The sequence below is a fragment of the Melanerpes formicivorus genome, unplaced genomic scaffold (genome assembly GCF_026170545.1).
Source record: "Melanerpes formicivorus ecotype bairdi unplaced genomic scaffold, bMelFor1.0.p_v2 SCAF_47, whole genome shotgun sequence".
Taxonomy (NCBI): domain Eukaryota; kingdom Metazoa; phylum Chordata; class Aves; order Piciformes; family Picidae; genus Melanerpes; species Melanerpes formicivorus.
In genome coordinates, this window is record NW_027142399.1 from 2,856,030 (window position 1) to 2,883,579 (window position 27,550).

General features: G+C 52.8%; 1 protein-coding gene across 6 annotated transcripts in view; it reads right to left on the reverse strand.

Moving 5' to 3' along the window:
• ARHGAP32 (Rho GTPase activating protein 32) overlaps window positions 1-27,550 on the reverse strand; it is a 305,874-nt gene that overhangs the window by 103,333 nt on the left and 174,991 nt on the right. For all 6 annotated transcript variants that reach the window (XM_068160012.1, XM_068160008.1, XM_068160017.1 and 3 more), the window contains one exon: window positions 13,054-13,140. In XM_068160012.1, coding sequence (XP_068016113.1) covers window positions 13,054-13,140 — 87 coding nt within the window. The remainder of the gene's footprint in view (window positions 1-13,053; window positions 13,141-27,550) is intronic.

Sequence of the window (27,550 nt, forward strand, 5' to 3'; positions counted from 1 at the left end):
GGATTTAATGGCAGCCACTGCAGCTGTTCCCCACTGAAAATTACACTTCCTTCCACTCCCTGATTCCAGTTAGAGACAGGAACACTAAACCCACATGTGGGAACACAAGGTTGCCCCAGGAGCAGGTCTGAGTGCCAGCAGAGTCATGCTAGATGTTGGAACAGTGTGGCCAGCAGGAGCAGGGAGGTCTTTCTGCCCTGTGCTCAGCACTGGTTAGGTCACACCTTGAGTCCTGTGTCCACTTCTGGGCCCCTCAGTTTAGGAAGGATGTTGAGTGGCTGGAAGGTGTCCAGAGAAGGGCAACAAAGCTGGGGAGGGGTCTGGAGCACAGCCCTGTGAGGAGAGGCTGAGGGAGCTGGGGTTGCTTAGCCTGGAGGAGGTTCAGGGGAGACCTTCTTGCTCTCTACAACTACCTGTAGGGAGGTTGTAGCCAGGAGGGGGTTGGTCTCTTCTCCCAGGCAAGCAGCACCAGAACAAGAGGACACAGTCTCAAGCTGTGCCAGGGGAGGTTTGGGCTGGATGTTAGGAAGAAGTTCTTCCCAGAAAGAGAGATTGGCCATTGGAATGTGCTGCCCAGGGAGGTGGTGGAGTCACCATCACTGGAGGTGTTTAGGAAGAGCCTGGATGAGGCACTTGGTGCCATGGGTCAGTTGATCAGATGGTGTTGGGTGATAGGTTGGACTTGATGATCACAGGATGATGAGGGTTGGAGTGTTCTATTCCATTCAAACAGGTGTATGTGGCCTTGTGCTGCTGCACTGACAGCAGCCCTGACCTTCCAGAGGCCTCTCTGGCACTCAGAGGAGGGATCGATGGGCCGAGGCCAAAGGGATGAGGTTGAACAAGGCCAAGCACTGGGTCTGCACTTGGATCACAACAACTTAGCAGGGGATTTGGACTGGATGATCTGCAGAGGACCCTTCCAACCCCCACCATGGTGGGATTCTGGGATTCACAAACTAACAGGAGCTTCAAAGCATGAAAATCACTAAACCCATGCTGGGACATCTTTAACTAGAGCAGGTTGCTCTCCAACCTGACCTTCTGTGCCTCTTTTTTGCCTCCCACTATCCTTTACTAATCTCTTTGTCCTACATTTCAGGTCCAATCAATCTGTTGTCTGGCAGTGCAGATGCTCTTCCAAGGTCTCTGAGCTTTATTTACATGCAAGTGGTTCAGGACTGAAGCATCATCACTCACACATTGCCATTCTCCTGGTGGCTGCTCAGCCACCCAACACCTACCATTACTCCTTGATCACAGTAACTTTGCAGCCCACATTGCAGCTCCCCATGGAGCTGGTTGAGTCTCCATCCCTGGAGGTGTTTAGAGGAGGCAGGGATGTGGTGCTGAGGGACATGGTTTGACACCATCATTTTCCTCCAGTCCTGGCTCACAGGTGAGGTCCCAGATGACTGGAAACTGGCCAACGTGGTCCCCATCCACAAGAAGGGTCGGATGGAGGAACCTGGAAACTCCAGGCCGGTCAGCCTGACCTCAGTGCCAGGGAAAGTGATGGAGCAGATTATCCTGGTGGCAATAACTGCGCACCTGAAGGATGGCCAAGGGCTCAGGTCCAGCCAACATGGATTTAGGAAGGGCAGATCCTGCCTCTCCAACCTGATCTCTTTCTATGATCAGGTGACCCGCCTGGTGGATGTGGGGCAGGCTGTGGATGTGGTCTGCCTGGACTTCAGCAAGGCCTTTGACACCGTCCCCCACAGCAAACTGCTGACTAAGCTGTCAGCCTGTGGATTGGACCACTACACTCTGTGCTGGGTTAGGAGCTGGCTGGAGGGCCGGGCCCAGAGAGTGGTGGTGAACGGTGCCACATCCAGCTGGTGGCCAGTCACCAGTGGTGTCCCCCAGGGATCAGTGCTGGGCCCTGTCCTCTTCAACATATTCATTGATGATCTGGATGAAGGGGTAGAGTCAGTCATCAGCAAGTTTGCAGATGACACCAAGTTAGGGGCAGATGTTAGTCAATTAGAGGGTAGAAAGGCTCTGCAGAGGGACCTCGACCGACTGGACAGATGGGCAGAGGCCAATGGGATGGCTTTCAACAAGTCCAAGTGCCGAGTGCTGCACTTTGGCTACGGCAATCCCATGCAGAGCTACAGGCTGGGGTTGGAGTGGCTGAGAGCTCCCAAACAGAGAGGGACCTGGGGGTGCTGATCGACAGCCACCTGAATATGAGCCAGCAGTGTGCCCAGGTGGCCAGGAGGGCCAATGGCATCCTGGCCAGCATTAGGAATAGTGTGGCCAGCAGGAGCAGGGAGGTCATAGTGCCCCTGTACTCTGCTTTGGTTAGGCCACACCTTGAGTCCTGTGTCCAGTTCTGGGCCCCTCAGTTTAAGAAGGACATTGAGAGACTTGAAGGTGTCCAGAGAAGGGCAACAAGGCTGGGGAGAGGCCTTGAACACAGCCCTGTGAGGAGAGGCTGAGGGAGCTGGGGTTGTTTAGCCTGGAGAAGAGGAGGCTCAGGGGTGACCTGATTGCCCTCTACAACTACCTGAAAGGAGGTTGTAGCCAGGAAGGGGTTGGCCTCTTCTCCCAGGCAACCAGCACCAGAACAAGAGGACACAGTCTCAAGCTGCACCAGGGGAGGTTTAGACTCGAGGTGAGGAGGAAGTTCTTCACCGAGCGAGTCATTCGCCATTGGAACGGGTTGCCCAGGGAGGTGGTTGAGTCATCGACCCTGAAGGCGTTCAAGAGGAGATTGGACGTGGCACTTGGTGCCATGGTCTAGGCATGGGGTCTGTGTTGATAGGTTGGACTCGATGATCCTCGAGGTCCTTTCCAACCTAAGCGATACTGTGATACTGTGACACCAGGCTCGGTGAAGTTGGGTGCTGGTTGGACTTGATGATCTTGGTTAGGCCTTATCCAACTGCAGCAAGCCTATGATCCCAATGTCTGGACTCTGTCCCAAAGGGCTCTCAACTGCCCCAAGCTGCTATTAAAAAGGGATTTATGTTAAACTTCTCTATCAGGAACAAACATCAAGGCAGCTAAGAAAAACAGGAACAGCCACCACAATCCTCCTCCTCTTTTGGATTTGGCCCAAGGCCAGCTCTTGAAGAAGTTGTAAACCAAGTCAGATTGCAAAGCTGCCCTCTGCAATGCCTCCAGACTTGCTTAGTTATGGGGCAGGATCCAATGCCTCTACAGAATCAAGCCAACTCTGCTCTTCAATTAGTGGCTGGGCCCAGCCTTGTCTACAAAGCACCACATGACAAGGAGCAGCCCTGCCAAGAGGCATCACTAAGAGCAAGAAACCACAATTGCTATCCTGTCCTCTTAGCTTTCAACAGTGATCTTCACTCCTGCTTCAGTACAACACAATTTGGGTACAAGAGGATTGATTGAACTCAGAACTTGCTTTCTGAAGGCAAGATGCCCAAAGGACACGACAGGAACAAACCACCATGTAATTGCAAAAGATTCTGCTGCTTAAAAAAAACCCTTTCATGGCAGCATGGCCCTGGGAGAGGCTATTTCAGTCTCAGAAGTGATTTTTCCTCTTGCTCATGGTCGAGCATTGGAAAAGGCTGCCCAGAGAGGTCTCTTCTCTCACTTCAGTTCTCTATAAGGAGCTTGTAAGTGAGGGAGATGTTGGTCTCCTCTCCCCAGTACCAAGTTGGGACATTGAGACTCCTGAATGTGTCCAGAGAAGGGCAACAAAGCTGGGGAGGGGTCTGGAGCACAGCCCTGTGAGGAGAGGCTGAGGGAGCTGGGGTTGCTTAGCCTGGAGAAGAGGAGGCTCAGGGGAGACCTTCTTGCTCTCTCCAACTGCCTGAAGGGAGGTTGTAGCCAGCTGGGGGTTGGTCTCTTCTCCCAGGGGGTTGGTCTCTTCTCCCAGGCAAGCAGCACCAGAACAAGAGGACACAGTCTCAAGCTGCACCAGGGAAGTCTAGGCTGAAGGTGAGGAGAAAGTTCTTCCCAGAGAGCTGTTAGCCATTGGAATGTGCTGCCCAGGGAGGTGGTGGAGTCACCATCCCTGGAGGTGTTCAAGAGGGGATTGGATGTGGCACTTGGTGCCATGGTTTAGTAGTCATGAGGTGTTGGGTGACACGTTGGACTTGATGATCTCTGAGGTCTCTTCCAACCTTATTGATTCTGTGATCTTTGAAGTCTTTTCCAATCTTATTGATCCTGTGATTCTAAGTGACAGGATGAGAGCAGCCCCAAACTGCACCACGGGAGGCTTAGGTTGGAGATCAGGAACAATTTCTGTCCTGCAAGAGTGGTCAGGCTTTGGAACAGGCTGCCCAGGGAGGTGGTGGAGTCACCACCCCTCAGGTGTTCAAGAAACCTGTGGCCATGGCATCTAGCAGCTACATGGACACACAGACCTCTGAAGGCATTGGCAGGGGCAGGAGACTGCAGCCAGACTGCAGAACCTTCACCTGAATGTGTTGCTTAATAGAGGACACAGCTTTTGTTCAGCCAAAGCTTTCTCCAACAAAGGCAGAGAAGTCAGTGCTAAGGAAGGAGAAGCCCAGTAACAGATACTCCAAAAGTGGATTTTGAGGTGGGTAGGCCCCAGCTTGGATGCTCCACAGAGAGATTCCATCAACAGAGAGGAGGCCAGATTTTGTTGTCTTTTTCTCCCTCCCCTCTAAACCACACAAGGATCTAATTGTGTGCTAAAGCCTGGGCCTCAGACATCTGTTGGAAGACCTGTAGCTCTTCACAGGAAGACAGTTGGTGGCACTTACTCAAGTGAATGTTCTGTAGGTGCTCTGAGCTTCCCTCACACAAGATGCAAGCTATTCATCCATTAAAGCAGCAGCAGCCTTTAAGACAAAACCCAACCATACAAATGGTTGACTCAAAACTCCTCCTGCAAGCAATTAGTGGTTTTGAGTCTGGGCTATCAGAGCAGACAGGACCAGCAAGCCATACTTTAGACATTAGCAGTCTGAGTAAGACATCTGCTTCTGTGACAATATATTCCACTCTCTTCTCCCCACAAACCACCCAGGATGGGGAGCCCTGCCTGTTCTGCCTCCTGGGAGCCCAGTTTTTTCCTGGCATTCTCACTGCTGCCCTTGGAAGCAATCATTACTGCAACCATGCTCCCAAGCCAGGGAGTGCTGGCTGGGGGCTGCCTTCAGACCTTGGCAAATCATAGGTCATCACAGAATCAATAAGGTTGGAAGAGACCTCAAAGATCATCAAGTCCAACCTGTCACTCAGCACCTTAGGACTACTAAACCATGGCACCAAGTGCCACGTCCAATCCCTTTTTGAACACCCCCAGGGATGGGGACTCCACCACCTCCCTGGGCAGCACATCCCAATGGCTAACAACTCTCTCAGGGAAGAACTTTCTCCTCACCTCCAGCCTAAACTTCCCCTGGCACAGCTTGAGACTGTGTCCTATTCCTATGGCTTTTCAAAGGATTATCTGCTTCAGTATATGTTTACTCTTCCTCAAAAGAGGAATAAAAGGCTTTTGAGGTCCCTTCCAACACCTAACATGCTGTGGTGCCCCCTGACCAGGACAGGTTAGAGGTTCCCCTTGACTCTGGGTGTTATCTGGTGGCTGCTCCCATTTCTGCTATAGGGAGGGCAGAGCCTAGCTCCACCAGTCTATTTCACACTCCCTTATAGTCCTCTTCCTTTCTAAATGCTGCTCTTCAGGGAGAAGATCAGGGGGGTTGGTCTCTTCCCCAAGTACCTTAATTTAAGAAAGAACAATTTTAATTAACCAGGTTGGAAGAGACCTTCAAGATCATCGAGTCCAACCTGTCACCCAACGCCATCTAATCAACTAAACCATGGCACCAAGCACCCCAGCCAGTCTCCTCCTAAACACCTCCAGGGATGGGGACTCCACCACCTCCCTGGGCAGCACATTCCCATGGCCAATCTCTCTTTCTGGGAAGAACTTCTTCCTAACATCCAGCCTAAACCTCCCCTGGCACAGCTTGAGACTGTGTCCTCTTCTTCTGGTGCTGGTTGCCTGGGAGAAGAGACCAACCCCCTCCTGGCTACAACCTCCCCTCAGGTAGTTGTAGAAAAGAATAAGGATCTCCCCTGAGCCTCCTCTTCTCCAGGCTAAGCAACCCCAGCTCCCTCAGCCTCTCCTCACAGGGCTTGTGGAGGAGACAGCTGGACACTGGCTGGGATGTGGAAGAATAGGACATGATGGCTGCTCAGGGACCCAGTGCTGGGTGAGGGTGAGTGGGTGTTTGAGTGCAGTGATTGAAGCTCCCCAACCTAACGACAGGTCAAGAGGAAATGGCCTCAAGTTGCACCTGGGGAGGTTTAGGTTGGACACTAGCAACAGTTTCTATCCTGCAAGAGTGGTCAGGCATTGGAACAGGCTGCCCAGGGAGGTAGGTGGTGGAGTCCCCATCCCTGGAGGTGTTCAAGAAACCTCTGGACATGGTTTGGAGGCCATGGTGGTGGTGTGTTGCTGGTTGGACTTGATGATGATCTTAGAGGTCTTTTCCAACCTTAATGACTCTATCTTAAGATACTAAGCTTGAATCTCCTGCATGGCAGAGCTGGGAGATGCAAGTGGCATACATTTGCATGAATGTCTCCATCTAGCACACCAGAGACCTGATTCTATCAATCAAAACCAACACAGAGCAGACACCAGAGCAGGGCAAAGGACTCTGCATCCTGCACAACAACTGCTGGCCAGGCACTGGCACAGGCTGCCCAGGGAGGTGGTGGAGTCCCCATCCCTGCAGGTGTTCAAGACACCTGTGGCCATGGCACTTGGGGATGTGGTTTAGTGGCCATGGTGGTGTTGGGTCAAGAGTTGGGCTCAATGATCCTGCAAGTCTTTTATAACCAGGTCTCCACTAAACCATGGCCCTCAGCACCACATCTACACAGCTCTGAAACCCCTCCAGGGATGGGGACTCCACCACTGCTCTGGGCAGCCTGGTCCAGGGCTTGACAACCCTTTTGAGGAAGAAATTGTACCTGTTGAAGGACCTCATAAACCTTTTGGGGAAGGAATGTTTCCCAGCACCCAACCTAACCCCCCTGTGGGGCAACTTGAGGCCATTTTCTCTCATCCTATCACTTGTTCTTTGGGAGAAGAAACCAACCTCCACCTCACTACAGCCTCCTTTCCTCCAGACTAAACACCTCTAGGTCCCTCATTTGCTCCTCACCAGCCCTGTTCTCCAGACCCTTCCCCAGCTTTGTTGCCCTTCTCTGGAGCTGCTCCAGCTCCTCAGTGTCCTTCTTGGAGTAAGGACCTGAAAAACTGAACCCAGGACATGAGGTCTGGCCTCACCACTGCCTAGTACAGGGGGATTATCCCTGCCTTAGTCCTCCTGGTCACACCACTCCTCATCCAAGCCAGGATGCTGTTATCCTTCTTGGCCACCTGGGCACAGCCTGGCTCACATTCAGCTGCCATCAACCAACACCCCCAGGCCCTTTTCCACCAGGCAGTTTCCAGCCTCCCTGCCCCAAGCCTGGAACATTCATGGAGCTGTTGTGACCCAAGTGCAGGACCCAGCACTTGGCTTCCTTGAGCCTCATCCCATTGGCCTCAGCCCATCCATCCAGCCTGGCCAGGTCCCTCACACCACCCCTGCCTGGATTCTATCCTTGCCTGTTTCCTACACAAACCCCAGACTCCAACATTCTTTAGAGGCATTTTCCTCCCTGGCAGGAACACACGTGGTCTTCTGCCTGCACGCTGCCAAAGCTCAAACTCCCAACAGCATTCCTCTCCCCTGCAAGCTTGCCTCCAATTTCAAGCACTTGCAGATTGTTCCATCCCTCCTTTCATCATGGAAAGGGATTTTGTCTGCCTTTATTGCAGGAACAGCAACCCTTCAAGAGCAGTAACTGAACATAGAATCATAGAATCAATAAGGTTGGAAGAGAGCTCACAGATCATCAAGTCCAACCTGGCACCCAGCACCTCATGACTCATGGCACCAAGTGCCACATCCAATCCTCTTCTGAACACCTCCAGGGATGGGGACTCCATCACCTCCCTGGGCAGCACATCCCAATGGCTAACAACTCTCTCTGGGAAGAACTTTCTCCTCACCTCCAGCCTAAACCTCCCCTGGCACAGCTTGAGACTGTGTCCTCTTGTTCTGGTGCTGCTTGCCTGGGAGAAGAGACCAACCCCCACCTGGCTACAACCTCCCTTCAGGGAGTTGGAGAGAGCAAGAAGGTCTCCCCTGAGCCTCCTCTTCTTCAGGCTAAGCAACCCCAGCTCCCTCAGCCTCTCCTCACAGGGCTGTGCTCCAGACCCCTCCCCAGCCTCATTGCCCTTCTCTGGACACCTTCAAGTGTCTCAATGTCCTTCTTAAATTGAGGAGCCCAGAACTGGACACAGGACTCAAGGTGTGGCCTAACCAGTGCTGAGTACAGGGCACAATGACTTCCCTGTTCCTGTTGGCAGGCCAGGATGTAATTTGCCTTCTTGGCCACCTGGGCACACTGCTGCCTCATGTTCAGCTGCTGTCAACCACTACCCCCAGGTCCCTTTCTGTTTGGCTGCTCTCCAACCACTCTGTCTGCAGCCTGTAGTTCTGCATGGGGTTGTTGTGGCCAAAGTACAGCACCCACCACTTGGACTTGTTGAATGTCATCCTGTTGGACTCTGCCCATCTGTCCAGCCTGGCAAGGTTCCTCTGCAGAGCCCTTCAGTCCTCTAACAGAGCAACTCCTGCTCCCACCTTGGTGTCATCTGCAACTTTACTGATGACTGACTCAATTCCCTAACATGTCCTGAATGTGAGCTGACATTCAAGTTAAAACCATGCCATCTGACTTGGAGAAAAGGAAACTCCATCTACATGGCTCTAAAAAGAACCCCAAAACCAGATCCTCCTCTCACCAACTCTCTCCAAGATCATTTCAACCCCTAAAACTTTGCATTCATGTTTACCTCTGTTCCACAAGCTCAAACCAACCCTGGCTTTCCACTCTTCTGAAACAACTTGGAACCACTCTCTCTATATTCCCACCACTTCTTAGCAGCTAATAAACTGGATTAATATTTTATTGGTGAGGTCTCCCAGAAAAGCTGAAGGGAGACTTAATTCCCCCCACCCCTACCCAGAACCTCACACAAAGCTTCTCTTCCACAAGCTGACTTGCAGCAGAAATGTGTCACAAACACAACTCCAACCCCCCCCCCCCCCCTTTTTATTCCCCCCACCCTCACCCCCAAACCTTATCTGGGAAGCTTTGGCAGAACAGGCATCAAACCCAATCATTCTCCTTACACCACTGAAATTATGCTTGCAGATGGGAAAGAGTGGGATAGAATTTCCTTAGCCTGAATGCTGAGCCAAACCCAGCTGAGCCTGGGTGCTTGCAAAAAAAATCCCCTCCAGTGCTCAGAAGCTTTGGGTTTGTTGCCTGCTACAGAGTGAAATGACAGAATGAATGCCTGGTGATGGCTCACACCACACAGAGCTGCTCTCAGTGCAGGCCACACTGGCCAAGGCACAGCGCTCAACCCCCAAAGCTGGGACTTGCAGCCTGTTTTCTCCCTGCTCTCTAATCTGAACTGGCCAGAGTGGCCAAGTCTCCTTGCTTTTCCAACTCACAAAGATCAAAGTATCATAGTATCAGTCAGGGTTGGAAGGGACCACAAGGATCATCCAGTTCCAACCCCCCTGCCATGGGCAGGGACACCCCACACTAGATCAGCCTGGCCACAGCCTCAGCCAGCCTGGGCTTAAACACCTCCAGGGCTGGGGCCTCAACCACCTCCCTGGACAACCCATTCCAGGGCTTCACCACTCTCATGGGGAAGAACTTCCTCCTCACATCCAGCCTGAATCTCCCCACCTCCAGCTTCATTCCATTCCCCCTAGTCCTAGCACTCCCTGAGATCCTGAGCAGTCCCTCCCCAGCCTTCCTGTAGCCCCCTTCAGATCCTGGAAGGCCACAATGAGGTCACCTCAGAGCCTTCTCTTCTCCAGACTGCACAGCCCCAACTCCTTCAGTCTGTCCTCACAGGAGAGGTGCTCCAGCCTTCTGCTCATCCTTGTGGCCCTTCTCTGGACACCTTCCAGCACCTCCACATCCCTCTTGGAATAGGGGCTCCAGAACTGGACACAGTACTCCAGGTGGGGTCTCACCAGGACTGAGCAGAGGGGGAGGATCACCTCCCTCGACCTGCTAGCCACACTTCTCCTGCTGCAGCCCAGGATCTGATTGACTTTGCAGGCTGCAAGTGCACACTGAGAGCTCCTGGTGAGCTTTTTGTCCACCAGCACCCCCAAGTCTCTCTCCTCAGGGCTACTTTCCAGCCAGTCCCTGCCCAGCCTGGATTTGTGCCTGGGATTGCCTCCACCCAGATGCAGGACCCTGAAGCTTTCAAATGGAGCTTTAATTACCACAACTCCTTTTCCCTGTGTCCATCTGAGAACTGAAGGAGACTTCTCCAGGCTGCTGCAGCAGGATGAACACCGAGGCTGGCAGCAAGCCAAAAGGTGAGCAACACCAAAGTTGGTTTACAGCCTTTCCACCCCACCCCCCACCCCCCCATGTTGGTTTTTTCTCCCTCCTTCAATATTTTTGGCCTGACACAGCTGCATCCTGCCAAAATCTCTCCCCACTGCACTATCATTCCATGAGCTATTTCACACCTCCCATCCAACCCTACTGTGGGGCCAAATCCATCCAGACACCGAGGGGCTCCGACGCGTGACGGAATGGAATCTTTCCCTGGACATTAGGAGAGGCCATGAGATGTCAGGGGTGAAGCAGCTCCATGATGCTCAGCTGTGCAGCTCCTTCCCATGCCTTTCCCTTCATTGAATCCAGATGCCACAAGTTTCTCAGCTTGTAAGCAGCTGAGAGATGGGGACACGGATGGACCTGCAAGAGGTGAGTCACAGACTTGGGGCGGGGAGAAGCTCCAGCTAGGCAGAGGGATGACTTTAAAAGGCAAGGAAAGAAGGAAAAGGTGACTAGTTTCATGGCCAGCCTTTAAAGGGATGAGGCCAACCCCCAGTGCTCCCATTTTAGTTGAGTAATGCTGGAAAAAAAAGTGTAACATAAGCCCTCAGCAGCTGGGCTCGACCTACTGGACAGCCAAAGCCCTCAGCAGTCAGGCAGGATCTACTGGACAGCCAAAGTCCTCAGCAGTCAGACAGGATCTACTGGACAGCCAAAGTCCTCAGCAGTCAGACAGGATCTACTGGACAGCCAAAGCCCTCAGCAGTCAGGCAGGACCTACTGGACAGCCAAAGCCCTCAGCAGCTGGGCTTGACCTACTGGACAGCCAAAGCCCTCAGCAGTCAGGCAGAATCTACTGGACAGCCAAAGCCCTCAGCAGCTGGGCTTGAGCTACTGGACAGCCAAAGCCCTCAGCACTCAGGCAGGATCTACTGGACAAGCAAAGCCCTCAGCAGCTGGGCTTGACCTACTGCACAGCCAAAGCCCTCAGCAGCTGGGCTTGACCTACTGCACAGCCAAAGCCCTCAGCAGTCAGACAGGATCTACTGGAGAGCCAAAGCCCTCAGCAGTCAGACAGGATCTACTGCACAGCCAAAGCTCTCAGCAGTCAGACAGGATCTACTGCACAGCCAAAGCTCACCTCTGCCATCAGCACTGTGAATGCAGCCTCAAACCCAACAGCTGGGAGAGAAGGCAAGGCTCACCTCTGCCATCAGCACTGGGACTGCAGCCTCAAACCCAACAGCCAGGAGAGAAGGCAAAGCTCACCTCTGCCATCAGCACTGGGACTGCAGCCTCAAACCCAACAGCCAGGAGAGAAGGCAAAGCTCACCTCTGCCATCAGCACTGGGACTGCAGCCTCAAACCCAACAGCCAGGAGAGAAGGCAAAGCTCTCACCTCTGCCATCAGCACTGGGACTGCAGCCTCAAACCCAACAGCCAGGAGAGAAGGCAAAGCTCTCACCTCTGCCATCAGCACTGGGACTGCAGCCTCAAACCTGAGGACTCAAAACCCATCCCAACTGCAATTTCCTTCCACCCCTCCAAACATGTCCCTTCTCAGTCACTGTGCTGCTCTTGGCTGGGGCACAGACACGTGTCCACTGCCACATTTCCTGACAAGAGGGGAATTATTCTGTGTGTCTCTACCCCACTGACCACACTGCTGTGCCTCAGCCTGTGCCAAGCTCCACCTCCCCACCAGAGCAGGAGCTTTTGCTCCCTGCAGCAGCCTGCACAAAGAGGGAGGGCAGAAGAGCAAGGTGACTGCACATTGATGTTGCTGTGGTTCTAATGCCACTAGGCTGCTACAAACACCGAGAGAGGCAGACCCCACAGTGGCTTCAGCCTAAGAGGTGCTCAAGAAGTGCTGAGATGAAGCATGGAAAGAATTGAGCTAAGAGCAGGCAAATGACCCAGTGCAGGCATCAAGCCTCACTTGATGTTGTCAGTGCAATCTGTCTCCTATAAGCATCTGCATCCAAAACACTAAAATCAAACCCCCATTTGGGCAGCACCTCACAGCCACTACAGCCCTAGGAGCAGATGGGGACCTGGGGCAGACAGCAGCAGAGCTCTCTGCTTGGTTTTGATGGCCCGGCGGCAGAGGCGGCAAAAAGAATCTCACACCAGAGACCTGCAGACCTAACTGGGGAGAGACCAGGGATTCCCATCTCCTGGCTGCCATCAACCAAACCACTGCCCAGCATTCTGCTGCGTGCCCTTCCTCTGTCTGTGTGCCTGGTGTGTCCCTGTGGCAGGGCACAGCCCCCCAGCTGACAGCCACACGTTGGCAGAGCCGCAGCACGCACGCCCAGGGCTGCAGGCTAATTGCTGTGCAGCTCAGCACAAGCTGCAGCAAGGATTATTTGCTTAACAGATTCCTTTTCCTCCCCTCCATGCTCTTTTTCTTCCTACTTGCTGGTTACAGTGCCACAAACAGCATCTGTCTGAGGAGCAGCCTTCTAAGGAGCATCCTCTTGAGAAGCATCCCCCTGAGGACCAAGCTAGGCAAGGAGTGGAAAAAACCCACACGTGCTGCAGGGAAGTGTTGTGCCCAGACAGTCCAAGGCTGTGCTGCCAAACAGAGTGCAACCCAGCCTGCCAAATGAGCTGAGGGACAGAGGAGATGGGCTTTACCTGACAGGAGATCTGCACCAGGTAGACCAGCTCCTTGGATTCACAGCCGTTCCTCGTCACTTCATTCTGTTCCTCCGGGAGCGAAAGCTGCACCAAGGGAGAGGGGAGGGGGTGGGGAGAAGAGGGAGAGAGAAAGCCCAGGTCAGTGAGCAGGATAAGCCAGGCATGGCAGAATGCATGGAGCACAGCACCCACAGCAACTTGCTCCAAGACATGCTGAGTACCAAGGAACTGGGGAAGTGCTTGCCTGTCTGCAGCTGTCAGACAGAAAATAGTCAGCACTCAGGGTTAACCCAGACCCTCCAGTGCCCCTGGGATCTACCCAGACCCTCCAGAGCCACTGGGATCTATCCAGACCCTCCAGTGCAACTGAATTATGGGCACTGAGTTTTATCCAGACCCTCCAGTGCCTCTGGGCTTCACCCAGACCCTCCAGTGCCACTGGGATCTATCCAGACCCTTCAGTGCAACTGAATTATGGGCACTGAGTTTTATCCAGACCCTCCAGTGCCCCTGGGATCTACCCAGACCCTCCAGTGCCACTGGGATCCACCCAGACCCTCCAGTGCCATTGGGATCTACCCAGACCCTCCAGTGCCCCTGGGATCCACCCAGACCCTCCAGAGCCACTGGGCTTCACCCAGACCCTCCAGTGCCCCTGGGATCCACCCAGACCCTCCAGTGCCATTGGGATCTACCCAGACCCTCCAGTGCCCCTGGGATCTACCCAGACCCTCCAGTGCCCCTGGGATCTACCCAGACCCTCCAGTGCCACTGGGCTTCACCCAGACCCTCCAGTGCCACTGGGATTTACCCAGACCCTCCAGAGCCACTGGCATCTACCCAGACCCTCCAGTGCCACTGGGCTTCACCCAGACCCTCCAGTGCCACTGGATCTACTCAGACCCTCCAGAGCCACTGGCATCTACCCAGACCCTCCAGTGCCACTGGGTTTTACACAGGCCCTCTGGTGCCACTGGCATTTACCCAGACACTCCAGTACCACTGAATCTTGGGCACTGAGTTTTATCCAGACCCTCCAGAGCCACTGGGCTTCACCCAGACCCTCCAGTGCCACTGGGCTTCACCCAGACCCTCCAGTGCCACTGGGATATACCCAGATCCTCCAGTGCCACTGGGCTTCACAAAGACCCTCCAGTGCCACTGGGTCTTGCCACAGGGTTTCACACAAACCCTCCAGTGCCACTGGGATTTGCCACAGGGTTTCACACAAACCCTCCAGTGCCACTGGGTTTTGGGCACTGGGTTTTACACAGACCCTCTGGTGCCACTGGGTTTTGCCCCTGGCTTTCCCCCAGACCCTCCCCTCCAGTGCCACTGCACCTGACAGTCCAAAATAAGTAAAAACATGGCTCAGAAATAAAGCCAGGAAGGCAAAATTGTTCAAGGCAGGGATTAAAGCTCTGCCTTAGCAGGCTGCAAAATTAATTGTTGGCTGAAAAGCTCTCTATAAATATTCATGTATCAGATAAAAGTGAATCCCCCTGCAGCCTTAGCCTTTTCCTTCCATTGTGTATGTTGAGGCAGACATTAGACAGTGAAATCCATCTCCTGGTTTGCAGGGCTGTCGAGCAGTTCCCCCCCACACACAGCAGTTTATGGCACCACTCATCACACAGAGGCAGCAAACACATCATCAGGAAGGGCTTTTTGGAAGAACAATGAGCTTTAACCACCTCCTTCCTGTGCATGTGCCCAGCACCATGACAGTCCTGAGGCCCAAACCATTCCAGGCACCCATGGAGATCATCAGGTCTGTGCCTACTGTTCACAGAATGGTTTGGGTTGGAAGAGACCTTCAAGATCATCCAGCTCCAGCCATGGGCAGGGACACCTTCCACGAGCACAGGCTGCTCAGGGCCTCATCCAGCCTGGCCTTGAGCATCTCCAGGGAGGGAGCATCCACAACCTCCCTGGGCAGCCTGTTCCAATGTCACAGTCACAGTAGTATCACAGTATCAGTAAGATTGGAAGAGACCTCAGAGATCATCAAGTCCAACCTGGCACTCAACACCTCATGACTACTAAACAATGGCACCAAGTGGACCCTTCCAACCCAAGCCATTCTCTGATGATGATGGTAGGAATTCATGCTGATGATACAAGTTAATCATAGAGTCAATAAGGCTGGAAAAGACCTCAGAGATCATCAAGTCCAACCTGGCACCCAAAACCTCATGGCTACTAAACCATGGCACCAAGTGCCACATCCAATCCCCTCTTGAACACCTCCAGGGATGGGGACTCCACCACCTCCCAGGGCAGCACATTCCAATGGCTAACAACTCTCTCTGGGAAGAACTTTCTCCTCACCTCCAGCCTAAACCTCCCCTGGCACAGCTTGAGACTGTGTCCTCTTGTTCTGGTGCTGCTTGCCTGGGAGAAAAGACCAACCCCCACCTGGCTACAACCTCCCTTCAGGGAGTTGTAGAGGGCAATGAGGTCTCCCCTGAGCCTCCTCTTCTCCAGGCTAAGCAACCCCAGCTCCCTCAGCCTCTCCTCACAGGGCTGTGCTCAAGGCCTCTCCCCAGCCTTGTTGCCCTTCTCTGGACACCTTCAAGTCTCTCAATGTCCTTCTTAAACTGAAGGGCACAGAACTGGACACAGGACTCAAGGGGTGGCCTAACCAGTGTAGAGTACAGGGGCAGAATGACTTCCTTGCTCCTGCTGGCCACACTATTCCTGATGCAGGCCAGGATGCCATTGGCCTTCTTGCCCCTTGGGCACACTGCTGGCTCATGTTTAGGCAGCTGTCAATCAGCACCCCCAGGTCCCTCTCTGCCTGGCTGCTCTCAGCCACTCTGACCCCAGCCTGCATCTCTGCCTGGGGTTGTTGTGGCCAAAGTGCAGCCCCTGGCACTTGGACTTGTTGCATGCCATCCTGTTGGCCTCTGCCCATCTGTCCAGTGAGTCAAGGTCCCTCTGCAGAGCCCTTCTGCCCTCTAAGTGACCCACATCTGCTCTCCCCATGGCTCCCCACCCTCACTGGAAAGAATTGATTGCATTCAAGAACTTCCTGGATAGCAATTCCATTCCTGAGGGCTGTGTGGAGACCATCAGAATTCAGCAGATTCTTCTGCACCTGCAGGGGATTCAGAAGGTTTCTGAGCCACAGGGAGACTTTGTGTTTCCCACTGTCTGAGACAATCAGCTCATCTCTGAGCTAGGAGATAAAGACAGTGATTACAGGAGGCTCCAGCAGAAAGGAGCCCCTTGGTTATTCCTCTTGTAGAGAGAAACAGCAACAGAGTGCAAGGAGGGTAAGCAAGTTCTGGTAGGGCACCCTGTGGAGGCTCACTCAGTAGTTTCACAAGGTACAACTCAGGGTCTGTGCATTTCTAAACACATGCTCTCATCTCTCCCCTCCAAAGTAGCTTTGGAGGCTGCCTTCTGCTTTCCCTCCATCAAACCCTGGCAGATCTGTGCTTGGAGGGAAGCAACTGAGAGCCTCCTTTGTTTGTCTGGAGCTGCATGATTTCAAGGCTACTGTGGCTGGAAGGCACAGGGGATCTGCCATGGCTGAGATCCAAGGAGCAGAGGCTACTGAGTGGGGAGAGGATGTTGATTAGTGCAGAGGCAGCACCACTCTCCTTTCAGAGCAGCAAGGTCTCAGCCTTCTCTTCGTCGCCCTAAACCATCCCAGCTCCCTCATCTGCTCCTCATAAGCCACATTCACTCCTTTCACTGCATGCCACAACCCGTCCATCTGTGACCCCACTCAAGTGAGCAGCACTGGCACAGTGGTCCAGGAAGGATGGAGAGGTCACAGAGGGATGCAAGCTGCCCAGCATGGAAGGATGTGAGGAGGCAGATGGCATGAATCAGCCTCAGGGGCAGGCAGGAACTTCACCAGGTTCCACTTCAACCACAGTGCACAGCTGTAGAACTCTTGAGGAGGGAAGTGAGGGCAAGAATGCTGCAGAAAGCCTCTTTGGCCAGGAGCTTGAAGTCAGTGGAAATGCTGATGGCTGTTCCTGGCAGAGCACATGTCATTGTTCCAAGGCAAGCTGGTAATCTGCTCACGTTTTTCCGAGCAGCGGTTCAAGGCAAGCAGACACACACCGCTGGCACAGCTGCTGCTGCTCACACTCAGCCCTGCTGCAAGGCTCACCAAGGCTCCAAACCACCACTGCTGACAGCATTAGGAGCACACCTGATGATCTTCACAGACTCACAGAACAGCTTGGGTTGGAAGGGACCTTCAAGATCATCCAGTTCCAGCCCCCTGCCATGGGCAGGGACACCTCCCACCAGCCCAGGTTGCTCAAGGCCTCATCCAGCCTGGCCTTGAACACCTCCAGGGAGAGGGCATCCACAACCTCCCTGGGCAACCTGTGCCAGTGTCTCACCACCCTCACTCTAGAGAATTTCTTCCTAATCTCCAGTCTCCATCTCCCCTCTCCCAGCTCAAAGCCATTACTCCTCATCCTAGTACTGCAAGCTCTTGTCAAAAGTCCCTCCTCAGCTCTCCTGCAGCCCCCTTCAGCTACAGGCAGGCTGCTTTAAGGTCTCCCTGGGGCCTTCTCCAGGCTGCACAGCCCCAACTCTCACATCCTCAAGGTCTTTTCAAACCAGAATGATTCTATGAGTTTGGGATTTTTAATCCTCTCAGAACCACCCCACTCCTGATGCTTCCCTGCTGTCCCTCCCCTCCTTCATTTACGACATTGCTGCAACTGAATCATACAATCACCAAGGTTGGAAAAGACCTCAGAGATCATCAAGTCCAACCTCTCACCCAACACCTCCTGACTAACTAAACCATGGCTCCAAGTGCCACATCCAATCCCCTCTTGAACACCTCCAGGGATGGGGACTCCACCACCTCCCTTGGCAGCACATCCCAATGGTGAACAACTCTCTCTGGGAAGAACTTTCTCCTCACCTTCAGCCTAAACTTCCCCTGGCACAGCTGCAGACTGTGTCCTCTTGTTCTGATGCTGCTTGCCTAGGAGAAGAGACCAACCCCCTCCTGGCTACAACCTCCCTCCAGGTAGTTATAGAGAGCAATAAGGTCTCCTCTGAGCCTCCTCTTCTCCAGGCTAAGCAACCCCAGCTCCCTCAGCCTCTCCTCACAGGGCTGTGCTCCAGACCTCTCCCCAGCCTTGTTGCCCTTCTCTGGACACCTTCAAGTCTCTCAATATCCTCCTTGAGCTGAGGAGCCCAGAACTGGACACAGGACTCAAGGTGTGGCCTAATCAGTGCTGAGTTCAGGGGCAGAATGACCTCCCTGCTCCTGCTGGCCACACTACTCCTGATGCAGGCCAGGATGCCATTGGCCTTCTTGGCCACCTGGGCACACTGCTGGCTCATGCTCAGCTGCTGCCACCCAGTACCCCCAGGTCCCTTTCTGCTTGGCAGCTCTCCAGCCACTCCAACCCCAGCCTGTAGCACTGCCTGGGGTTGCTGTGTGCTTGCTTCAGTCTGCCTTGCAGTGGGGCACCTCCAAGACCTGGCTGGGTGCTTTTTTGGATACATTTGAAGATATTACTTCATTATATTGGAAATTTCAGCTTGGCAAACTGGTTTTCCACCAGGGAAACATTTTCTAGCTAATTACCCTGACAGCTTAAATGCATTTCTCTGGCCTATTTTTCTTCTCTCCAGATTTATCTTGCTAAATGGACTAATTATCCTCCCACACCGTTCCCCATCTTCTCCCTGCTTTCTCCTCAACTCTGGCTGCAGAGCAGGAAAAGAACATTTCCAACAGTGGCTTCATTATCCAAACACAAATATCCTGAAGTAGTGATGAAAGTGAAGACAAGACTGACATGTTTAAAGAGTATTTTTGTCTCTGAAGATCCATTTCTTCCCTTGGAGAGCTCCAAAAGCAGCACCCAAAGCCAGCAACAACAAAACCAAAGGCAAGCAGAGCTCCACAGGACCCTCCACCCTTCAGCTCTCGCTGAGCATTCAGCAGATCCCCTCTCAGGCTGCTCTCCTCCAGGCTCAACAGCCCCAGGGCTCTCAGCTTTTCCAGCTCCAGGCCCCTCAGCATCTTTGCAGCCCCCTCTAGACTCTCTGCAGTAGTTCTCTGTCTCTCTTGAACTGGAGAGCCCAGAGTTGGACAGAAATCTCCAGATGTGTCCTCATTAGGGCAGAGTAGAGGTGTAGGAGAAACCTGCGGTCTTTGCCAGTGGCCAAGCAGAAGACAGCACCAGAAGAAGAGGACACAGTCTCAAGTTGTGCCAGGGGAGGTTCAGGCTGGGTGTTAGGAAGAAGTTCTTCACAGAAAGAGAGATTGGCCATTGGAATGTGCTGCCCAGGGAGGTGGTGGAGTCCCCATCCCTGGAGGTGTTTAGGAAGAGACTGGATGAGGCCCTTGGTGCCATGGTTTAGTTGATCAGATGGTGTTGGGTGATAGGTTGGACTCTATGATCTCAAAGGTCTTTTCCAACCTGGTTCATTCTATTCTATTCTAACACAGTTCTGGTCAGGTGGAAGCTCCCCAGGCCACCTTCTAGACTGCCTTTGTAATGCTGCTCTCAGACACCAAGCACAGCAGGAGCAGGATCTAGCTTCATAGATTAGCTTGGGTTGGAAAGTAGCTTGAGGATCATCTAGATTCAACCCCCCCTGCCATGGAGAGTCACGGAATCACCAAGGTTGGAAGAGACCTCAAAGATCATCAAGTCCAACCTGTCCCCACAGACCTCATGGCTAAACCAGGATTCAAGGTTTGGCCTCACTACTGCCCAGTACAGGGGGATGATCACTGCCCTGCTCCTCCTGGCCATGGGCACTTGGTGCCTCGCTGAAGATGAACCCAGGAGGAGCCCTGACACAACTTGACTCTCCCTGCAGTCAGCAACACACAGCTGGGAAAGGTCTCACTCCCAGCCCCTGATTCCCAGCTGAGCTGCCAACACAGGCACCTTCTGTCTCTGCTGCTGGAGTTTGTTTGCTTTCATTCTTAAGCCAAGTGTATTTGATGCTGGAGCTCCCTGAGACATAAAGTCTCAGAGAGTTGTTCTCAGGCCTCCTTCTCCCAGATTTTCCTGCTTTAAGCCCCCAATGTTTTCCCCTGTGGCCTCACCCTTTCCCTCCCTCTAAATGTGTAAGAAGGTCGATCTCCACAAGCAATGAAATATTCATTACAGCTTCTCAGCTGCAGTCATTAGGGACTCCATTAGGCAAAACCAACTTCTTCAGGTCTGGAAATGGGATGTTTTCATCAAGTTAAAATATCTGATGTGATTAAAAACAAACTAATGAGCACACACACACCCCCTTCCCTCCCCACCCCCAACCAGCCTGCAGAGCACTGCCTCAGGCACTTGATGACTGGCAAGGAGGGCATAACACCCTGGAAGGCTCCAGAAGATGGATTTGCCCCCCCGGGTGGATTTTGGTGGGTTTATCTTTGGTCTTTGAAGCTCAGTACGAACTTTCTTACAGTAAAGATGGGGAGACACTGGAACAGGTTGCCATGGGAGGTTGAGGATGCTCCCTCCCTGGAGGTGTCCAAGGCCAGGGTGGGGAAAAAGGGGGAAAAGGAAGGGAGGAAGGGAATTGGAAAGGGGGGACAAAAGAGGAGAGAGAGGGGATGGAAAGAGGGGGGTGGAAAGAGGGGGGTGGAAAGAGGGGGGATGAAAAAAGGGGGATGAAAAAGGGGGGATGAAAAAGGGGGGATGAAAAAGGGGGGATGAAAAAGGGGGGATGAAAAAGGGGGGGTGAAAAAGGGGGGTAAAAAGGGGGGGTGAAAAAGGGGGGGTGAAAAAGGGGGGGTGAAAGGGGGGGTGAAAAGGGGGGTGAAAAGGGGGGTGAAAAGGGGGGTGAAAAGGGGGGTGAAAAGGGGGGATAAAAGGGGGGGATGAAAAAGGGGGGGATGAAAAAGGGGGGGATGAAAAAGGGGGGGATGAAAAAGGGGGGGATGGAAAAAGGGGGATGGAAAAAGGGGGATGGAAAAAGGGGGATGGAAAAAGGGGGAGGGAAAAAGGGGGAGGGAAAAAGGGAGGACCAAAGAGGGGGAAAGGGGAAGATAAAAAAGGGGGAAAGAGGAAGACAAAAAAGGGGGAAAGGGGGGGACAAAAACAGGGAGAAAGGGAGGGGGACAAAAACAGGGGGAAAGGGGGGGACAAAAACAGGGGGAAAGGGGAAGAGAAAAAAGGGGGAAAGGGAGCAATAAATGTCACAGAGGCAAAAGGGAATGTAAATAACCTGAGGTACACAAGTAACTCTTTCAAATCCATTTTCCATACAACAGTATCACCCAAAGGAAACCTTTCCTTAACTAAAGCAACTGCAAGGCTGTGTGAAATGACCAAGGGTGCAGGTGCCCAGCAGTAGCACACTGCTGTCAGAACATGACTGCAAACACTGCAGTCATTACTGGCACAGATCCCTCCAGGCCCACTAAACCTGGCCCCAAGCAGAGGGCTTTGATGTGCAGGCATGTGAACGCGTCTCTGAGCGGCCTGACAGAAGTGTCTTTCAGAGAGCAGCCAGCCAACAGCATTTCTGGCCCAGGCAGGGGATTCACAACTTGTTCTGCTTCAAACTCCTGAGATTTGACTCTTGTGAAGCTGTCAGGAGCTTGTCCCCTACATCTCCAGAGCATATCAAGTTGTTCCCTGTGCTTTGAAAACGTGGAAGGTAAAAGAAGAAAGGCAAAAGAGGAAGCAGAGAGAGGAATCCCAGCTACTCACAGAAGCCTGTTGTAAGGAATCAGAGTAAGGGGGAAAAAAAGCCACAAAGTCAAACAAATAGATTCCAAATAATTCATTTCAAGCCCCCAGCTGCTGAATTTGGAGTCCAAGAGGCACTGCCATGCAAACAGTGCTGTGCTTTGGAAGCAGCTACTCCAAACAGTCCTTCCACTCTACTCTGGCTGCCCAGCCAAGCACAAAGGCACAAATTAAACACACACACACAAAAAAAAAACCCCTCTTAGTTTCTCTGACTTAGGGCAAGCATTAAGCTGAGGGTTTTGAGCAACACAGGAACTGTCTCACCAGCTCTTGTCCCACTAACCACAACCTCACAGGAAAGGTGTCCCTCAGCCTGATGCAACCAAGAGGGGAAAACCAGCATGTGAAGAGATCCCCTTTATTCACATATGCAAATCTGGGGGCAAGGCATAAAAGGCTTAGTGGGGCACATGAAAAGCAACCAGCAAAGATAGGCAGGAAATAGGAAGTGGTTTAAGTCCAAGTCTCCTCCACAAAAGACGAGGAGAGCTGAGCCAGCACAAAGGGAGAACTTGCAACACATCCTAACAGTGGGATTTCCAAGTGAAGGAGCCCTGGCAGTTCTCACCAGGATTTCACAGAGGGCTGTAGATGCTTTGCACCGCTCCTTGAGAGCCTGGAGCAGGACTGAGCTGCCTGAGGCAGGAATTTCAGAGGTAGGCACGTGGACAAAAGTCATTCCTAGAAAGCCCAGCTGCTGATTTTTGCCTGGTTAATAATTTACTGGCTATGAATGAAAGAACACATGTAAAACTTATCTGTCTGCTGCCTCCTTTGCTGTGGCTCCTGCCAGCGTGGCACCTAAGATGAGCATTCTGTGCCTCTGCACCTGATTAAAGATTTATCCAGAGCTGTCTTTCACTTACACAGACATCTGCAGCAAAAAGAAACTTGGGAGAAGGGCTCAAAGATCATTCAGACCTAAGTTCTGAGCCAATATGCACTCTCTTTATCAATACATAATTTATGTCCCACATTTTATATTACCATTGGATAGCACATGGTTGACCTAGGACTATAAAGTTTCTCTTGCATACTTTGGGGATAGTTTGTGTTCCAATTACCACAGAAGGATGCATGGAAGATCAAAGGGAAATGAAATCACTTCTAAACTCCTATGATTTTAACCAGCCACCTTTGCTCAGCATACCCTGACAACAAAGGAAGTGTCCTAGCAAGCTGAGAACATGCCTAGCACCCTAAAATGCAACACACTCAACTTTTTTATGGCCTCCCATTCCTTTAATTAGCAGAATCACAGAATCCATAAGGTTGGAAAAAGACCTCAGAGATCATCAAGTCCAACCTGTCACCCAAGACCTCATGACTACTACAGATGCACTAGAAGTTTAAAAGCCAGTCAGTGCTGCTGAGGCAGCAAAGAAACCGCTGTGGGGACGTTCCCCAGTTAATTCCTTCTCCCTCATTCATATGGATTTCAGAGTGACTACCTGAGTGCAAAACCAAAACCCCTTCCCTGAGGCCACAGGTTAAGCTCAGGGAGGAGAGCCACAGTTTGCATTATCCTGAGCTGTAAAACCTGTAACATAAGACAGGCTGCACACAAATGCCAGAACCACCACCCTCCCCCCTCCCCCTTCAAACTACAGGGAAAACTCTGACTGGAAAATCAGAATCTTTCTTTATTGCCCCAGGAGCATTTCAGTGCCATCCTGGAGGTGCTGTGCCAGCTGGTTTTCTTTCAGCACTAACGTTAGATCGTGGCAGCAAGCAAAAAAGGGGATCGTGCAGGGAGCGGCGAGGAGCTCTGCAAGGCTGAGGGCTACTTACCCCTGCTACAACGCTCTATTCTTCCCATGGATGGGCTCCCTAGCCAAGGCCTAACAGCTCCAGGTCCCTCCGTAGCTTCCCAGCAGCTAATTGAAAAAACCTTGCAGGCATCAGCTCCGAAATGCAAGGGCTCCAGGCTGGCAAAATCAGATGGAAGTCCTGAGGTCCAGCTCTCCAGCTCGCCTCCCTCCCCGCTGCCGCCGCCGCCGCTGCTGCTGCTGGGGCTGAACGCGCCTATGAATAGCATCGAGGAGCTGCCTCCACGGCCCCGTCAGCCGTTTCCACGCTGCCCATTTCATGCTCAATTTGCACTGCAGAGAAACCAGTGGTGTTCTTTTCTCTCTCCCTCGCTCTCCCCTTGGAAAGGTCCCGCAAGACGAGCCGTGGAGTTTAACAAGAGCCAAGAGAAACAAGGAGGGAGGGAATGCACGCGGGGGATGTGCTCAGGCGAGCGCACAGCAGCCTGCTGCCACGGCTCCCAAGGAGAGGAGAAGGGGAGGGGGGGAAACCACCAAACAAACCCCAACAAACAGCACAACAGAAAGCATGACAGCGAAGTGCCATCACATGCCCGAGAGCCAGCGGAGTTTGAAGCAAGCCGATGCCTCACCGCTCGCTCCTTCCCCCTGGGATCCAACTGCGTGGAGCTAAAGCTCCACCAAATTCCTCTCCCGTTCCCGGTGCTGTGCGAGCTGCAAATCAAGGCAGGATGTGAGCCCTAGTGCCCAGGGACAACGCTGCTCTGTTCACTCCCTGCATGCCCCACAGAGGACAGGTACTTAAATCCTGGAGACACAGAATGTCTCCTTCTCTGATGGCTTTCAAATCCACCTGGATCACCATCCCTGGGGGTGCTCAAGAGGGGATTGGATGTGGCACTTGGAGCCATGGTTCAGCAGTCATGAGGTCTCGGGTGACAGGTTGGACTTGATGATCCCTGAGGTCTTTTCCAACCTTACTGATTCTATGATGTGCTCCTGTGTGACCTGCCCTAGGTGATCCTTCTCTGACAAGGGGCTTGCACTCAGAGGTCCCTTCCACCCTCTGCTGTTCTATGCATGGTTTGGGTTAGAAGAGACCTTAAAGACGAGAAGTTTGCTGGCAAAATCTTCCCTCATCTGTTAACAGCCTAAATGTGCCACCCTGGCCAAGGGGTCCATAGTCTGAGCACAGAATGAATGGCACTAAGGCATCTGCCAAGCCAGACTCACCAGCAGGATGTTAGCAGTCACCACTGGAGCACAGGCAACCACCACCAAGGGCATCACCCCAAGTCTGGGGTTCAGAGATTCATAGATTCAAAGAATGGTTTGGAATGGTAGAGACTTCAAAGGTCATCCAGATCCACCCCCCCTGCCATGGGCAGGGACACCTCCCACCAGCCCAGGCTGCTCAAGGCTTCATCCAACCTGGCCTTGAACACCTCCAGGGAGGAGGCATCCACAGCCTCCCTGGGCAACCTGTTCCAGGCTCTCTCTGGAGCCTTACACCATGTAGGCACAACTCTCCTTGTCCCATCTACTTCCAGCAGGTTATGATGCTGAATCCTTCTGTTCCCAACTACACACTGAGCTGGAGATCACTGCAATGCCTTGAAGTGCACAATGAGAGAGTAAAAGCCAAGAACTAATGAAGCTGCCTTAAACTCCTAAGAGGAACCATCATCTTCATTCCACCACCCCCAACCTCCAAGCAACAGCATCAAATTCCACCAGCTTCCCAGAAACCCAAACCAAATCACTCTGTTGACCAACAGAAATGGTGCTTGCAAGAAAAGGACTCCTTTGTATGTGTGCAACAGCAGCAAGAGAGAAACATTCCCCTGGCCACAGGCTGAACATCTGTGCCTGGTACCAGGCTGGTCTAAATCTGCTTTCTGGTGAGCACAACCAACAGCACAGGGTCATAGGATGGGATAGGATGGGATAGGATAGGATGGGATAGAATAGACCAGACCAGACCAGACCAGGTTGGAAAAGACCTTTGAGACCACCAAGTCCAACCTATCACCCAACACCATCTAATCAACTCAACCATGGCACCAAGCACCCCATCCAGTCTCTTCCTAAACACCTCCAGTGATGGTGACTCCACCACCTCCCTGGGCAGCACATCCCAATGGCCAATCTCTCTTTCTATGGAGAATTTCTTCCTCACCTCCAGCCTAAACCTCCCCTGGCACAGCTGCAGACTGTGTCCTCTTGTTCTGGTGCTGCTTGCCTGGGAGAAGAGACCAACCCCCACCTGGCTACAACCTCCCTTCAGGGAGTTGCAGACAGCAAAAAGGTCTCCTCTGAGCCTCCTCCAGACTAAGCAACCCCAGCTCCCTCAGCCTCTCCTCATAGTGCTGTGTTCCAGGCTCCTCACCAGTTCCATTGCCCTTCTCTGGACACATTCCAGTACCTCAGCATCTCTCTTGAACTGAGGGGCATGGTGACAATCTCCATCAACCCATCAGGTTCATCCCTGCACAGTAAAGCTCTCCAGAGGAATATGCAAAACTTCCCTTGAACCTCCCTCAGCTCCTCCCTTAGAGGAACCATCTTCCTCATTCCAACACCCCCAAATCCCCAAGCAACACCAGCACATTCCAGCAGTTTCCCAGGACCTCAAATCAAATCTCTCTGTTGATCAACAGAATTAGCCAGAAGTGACACCCCTGTGCTTTCCCAGGGACAAAGCTCCTCACCACCCTCCACAGCACAGCCAGCAGCCCGTGTTTGCCCTCCCCCTCCCCTCAGTGAGCTCAACTGAACAGTTAACTACAAAAAGAACCCAAAACCACCCCAAAAAACCTCCTTCTGGCTGCCAACCAAACTTTGCTTCCGACATAAATTCCCAGGAAATTGCGATGCAGCCAGAAAGAGAAGAACCCAGCCTGGCTCCAAGGGAAACCACCTCCAGTCCCCAGCTAACTGATCCTGCTGACCATAATAGCAGCTACTTGGAAACAGGCACTTGGGGACCCAGGGGTCCCCATGCCCTCCCCTCTCTTGTGTGTTAGCCTTTGCACCACAGGCTCCGCTCCAAGAGGGGAAAGCAAACATCTTCCATCTTGCAGTTCAAAGCAAAGCTGATCCAAGCTAATGATGGGTTTCCATAGCCACCCTGGGTGTTTCTGCAACACAAACTCACTGCAGGCAGCTGAAGGACTCTTCTTTCTTTCATGGCTTCAGAGAATGGGTTGGGGTTGGAAAGGATCTTCAAGGTCATCCAGTTCCAACCCCCCTGCCCTGGGCAGGGACACCTCCCACCAGCCCAGGTTGCTCAAGCCTTCATCCAGCCTAGCCCTGAACACCTCCTCCAGGGAGGAAACATCCAGAGCCTTGAGCACAAGCCCTACGAGGGGAGGCTGAGGGAGCTGGGGTTGCTTAGCCTGGAGAAGAGGAGGCTCAGGGAAGACCTTACTGCTCTCTAGAGCCACCTGAAGGGAGGTTGGAGCCAGGAGGGGGTTGGTCTCTTCTCCCAGGCAACCAGCACCAGAACAAGGGGACACAGTCTCAAGCTGTGCCAGGGGAGGTTTAGACTCGAGGTGAGGAGAAAGTTCTACTCTCTAACCCATCCTCACTCCAAAAAAATCCCAGTTAGCAAGAGGAGAAATGTGAAAACTGAGAGCTGAGGGATGCTTAAAAATATATTACAATCACCCCTGCTAAAATATGGAGCAGCCTGGAATCGGGTGCAAGGAACAGCCCTCTGGGAGCAGCCTGCAATCAGGTGCAAGGAACAGCCCTCTGGGAGCAGCCTGCAATCAGGTGCAAGGAACAGCCCTCTGGGAGCAGCCTGCAATCAGGTGCAAGGAACAGCCCTCTGGGAGCAGCCTGGAATCAGGTGCAAGGAACAGCCCTCTGGGAGCAGCCTGCAATCAGGTGCAAGGAACAGCCCTCTGGGAGCAGCCTGGAATCAGGTGCAAGGAACAGCCCTCTGGGAGCAGCCTGCAATCAGGTGCAAGGAGAAGCCCTCTGGGAGCAGCCTGGAATCAGGTGCAAGGA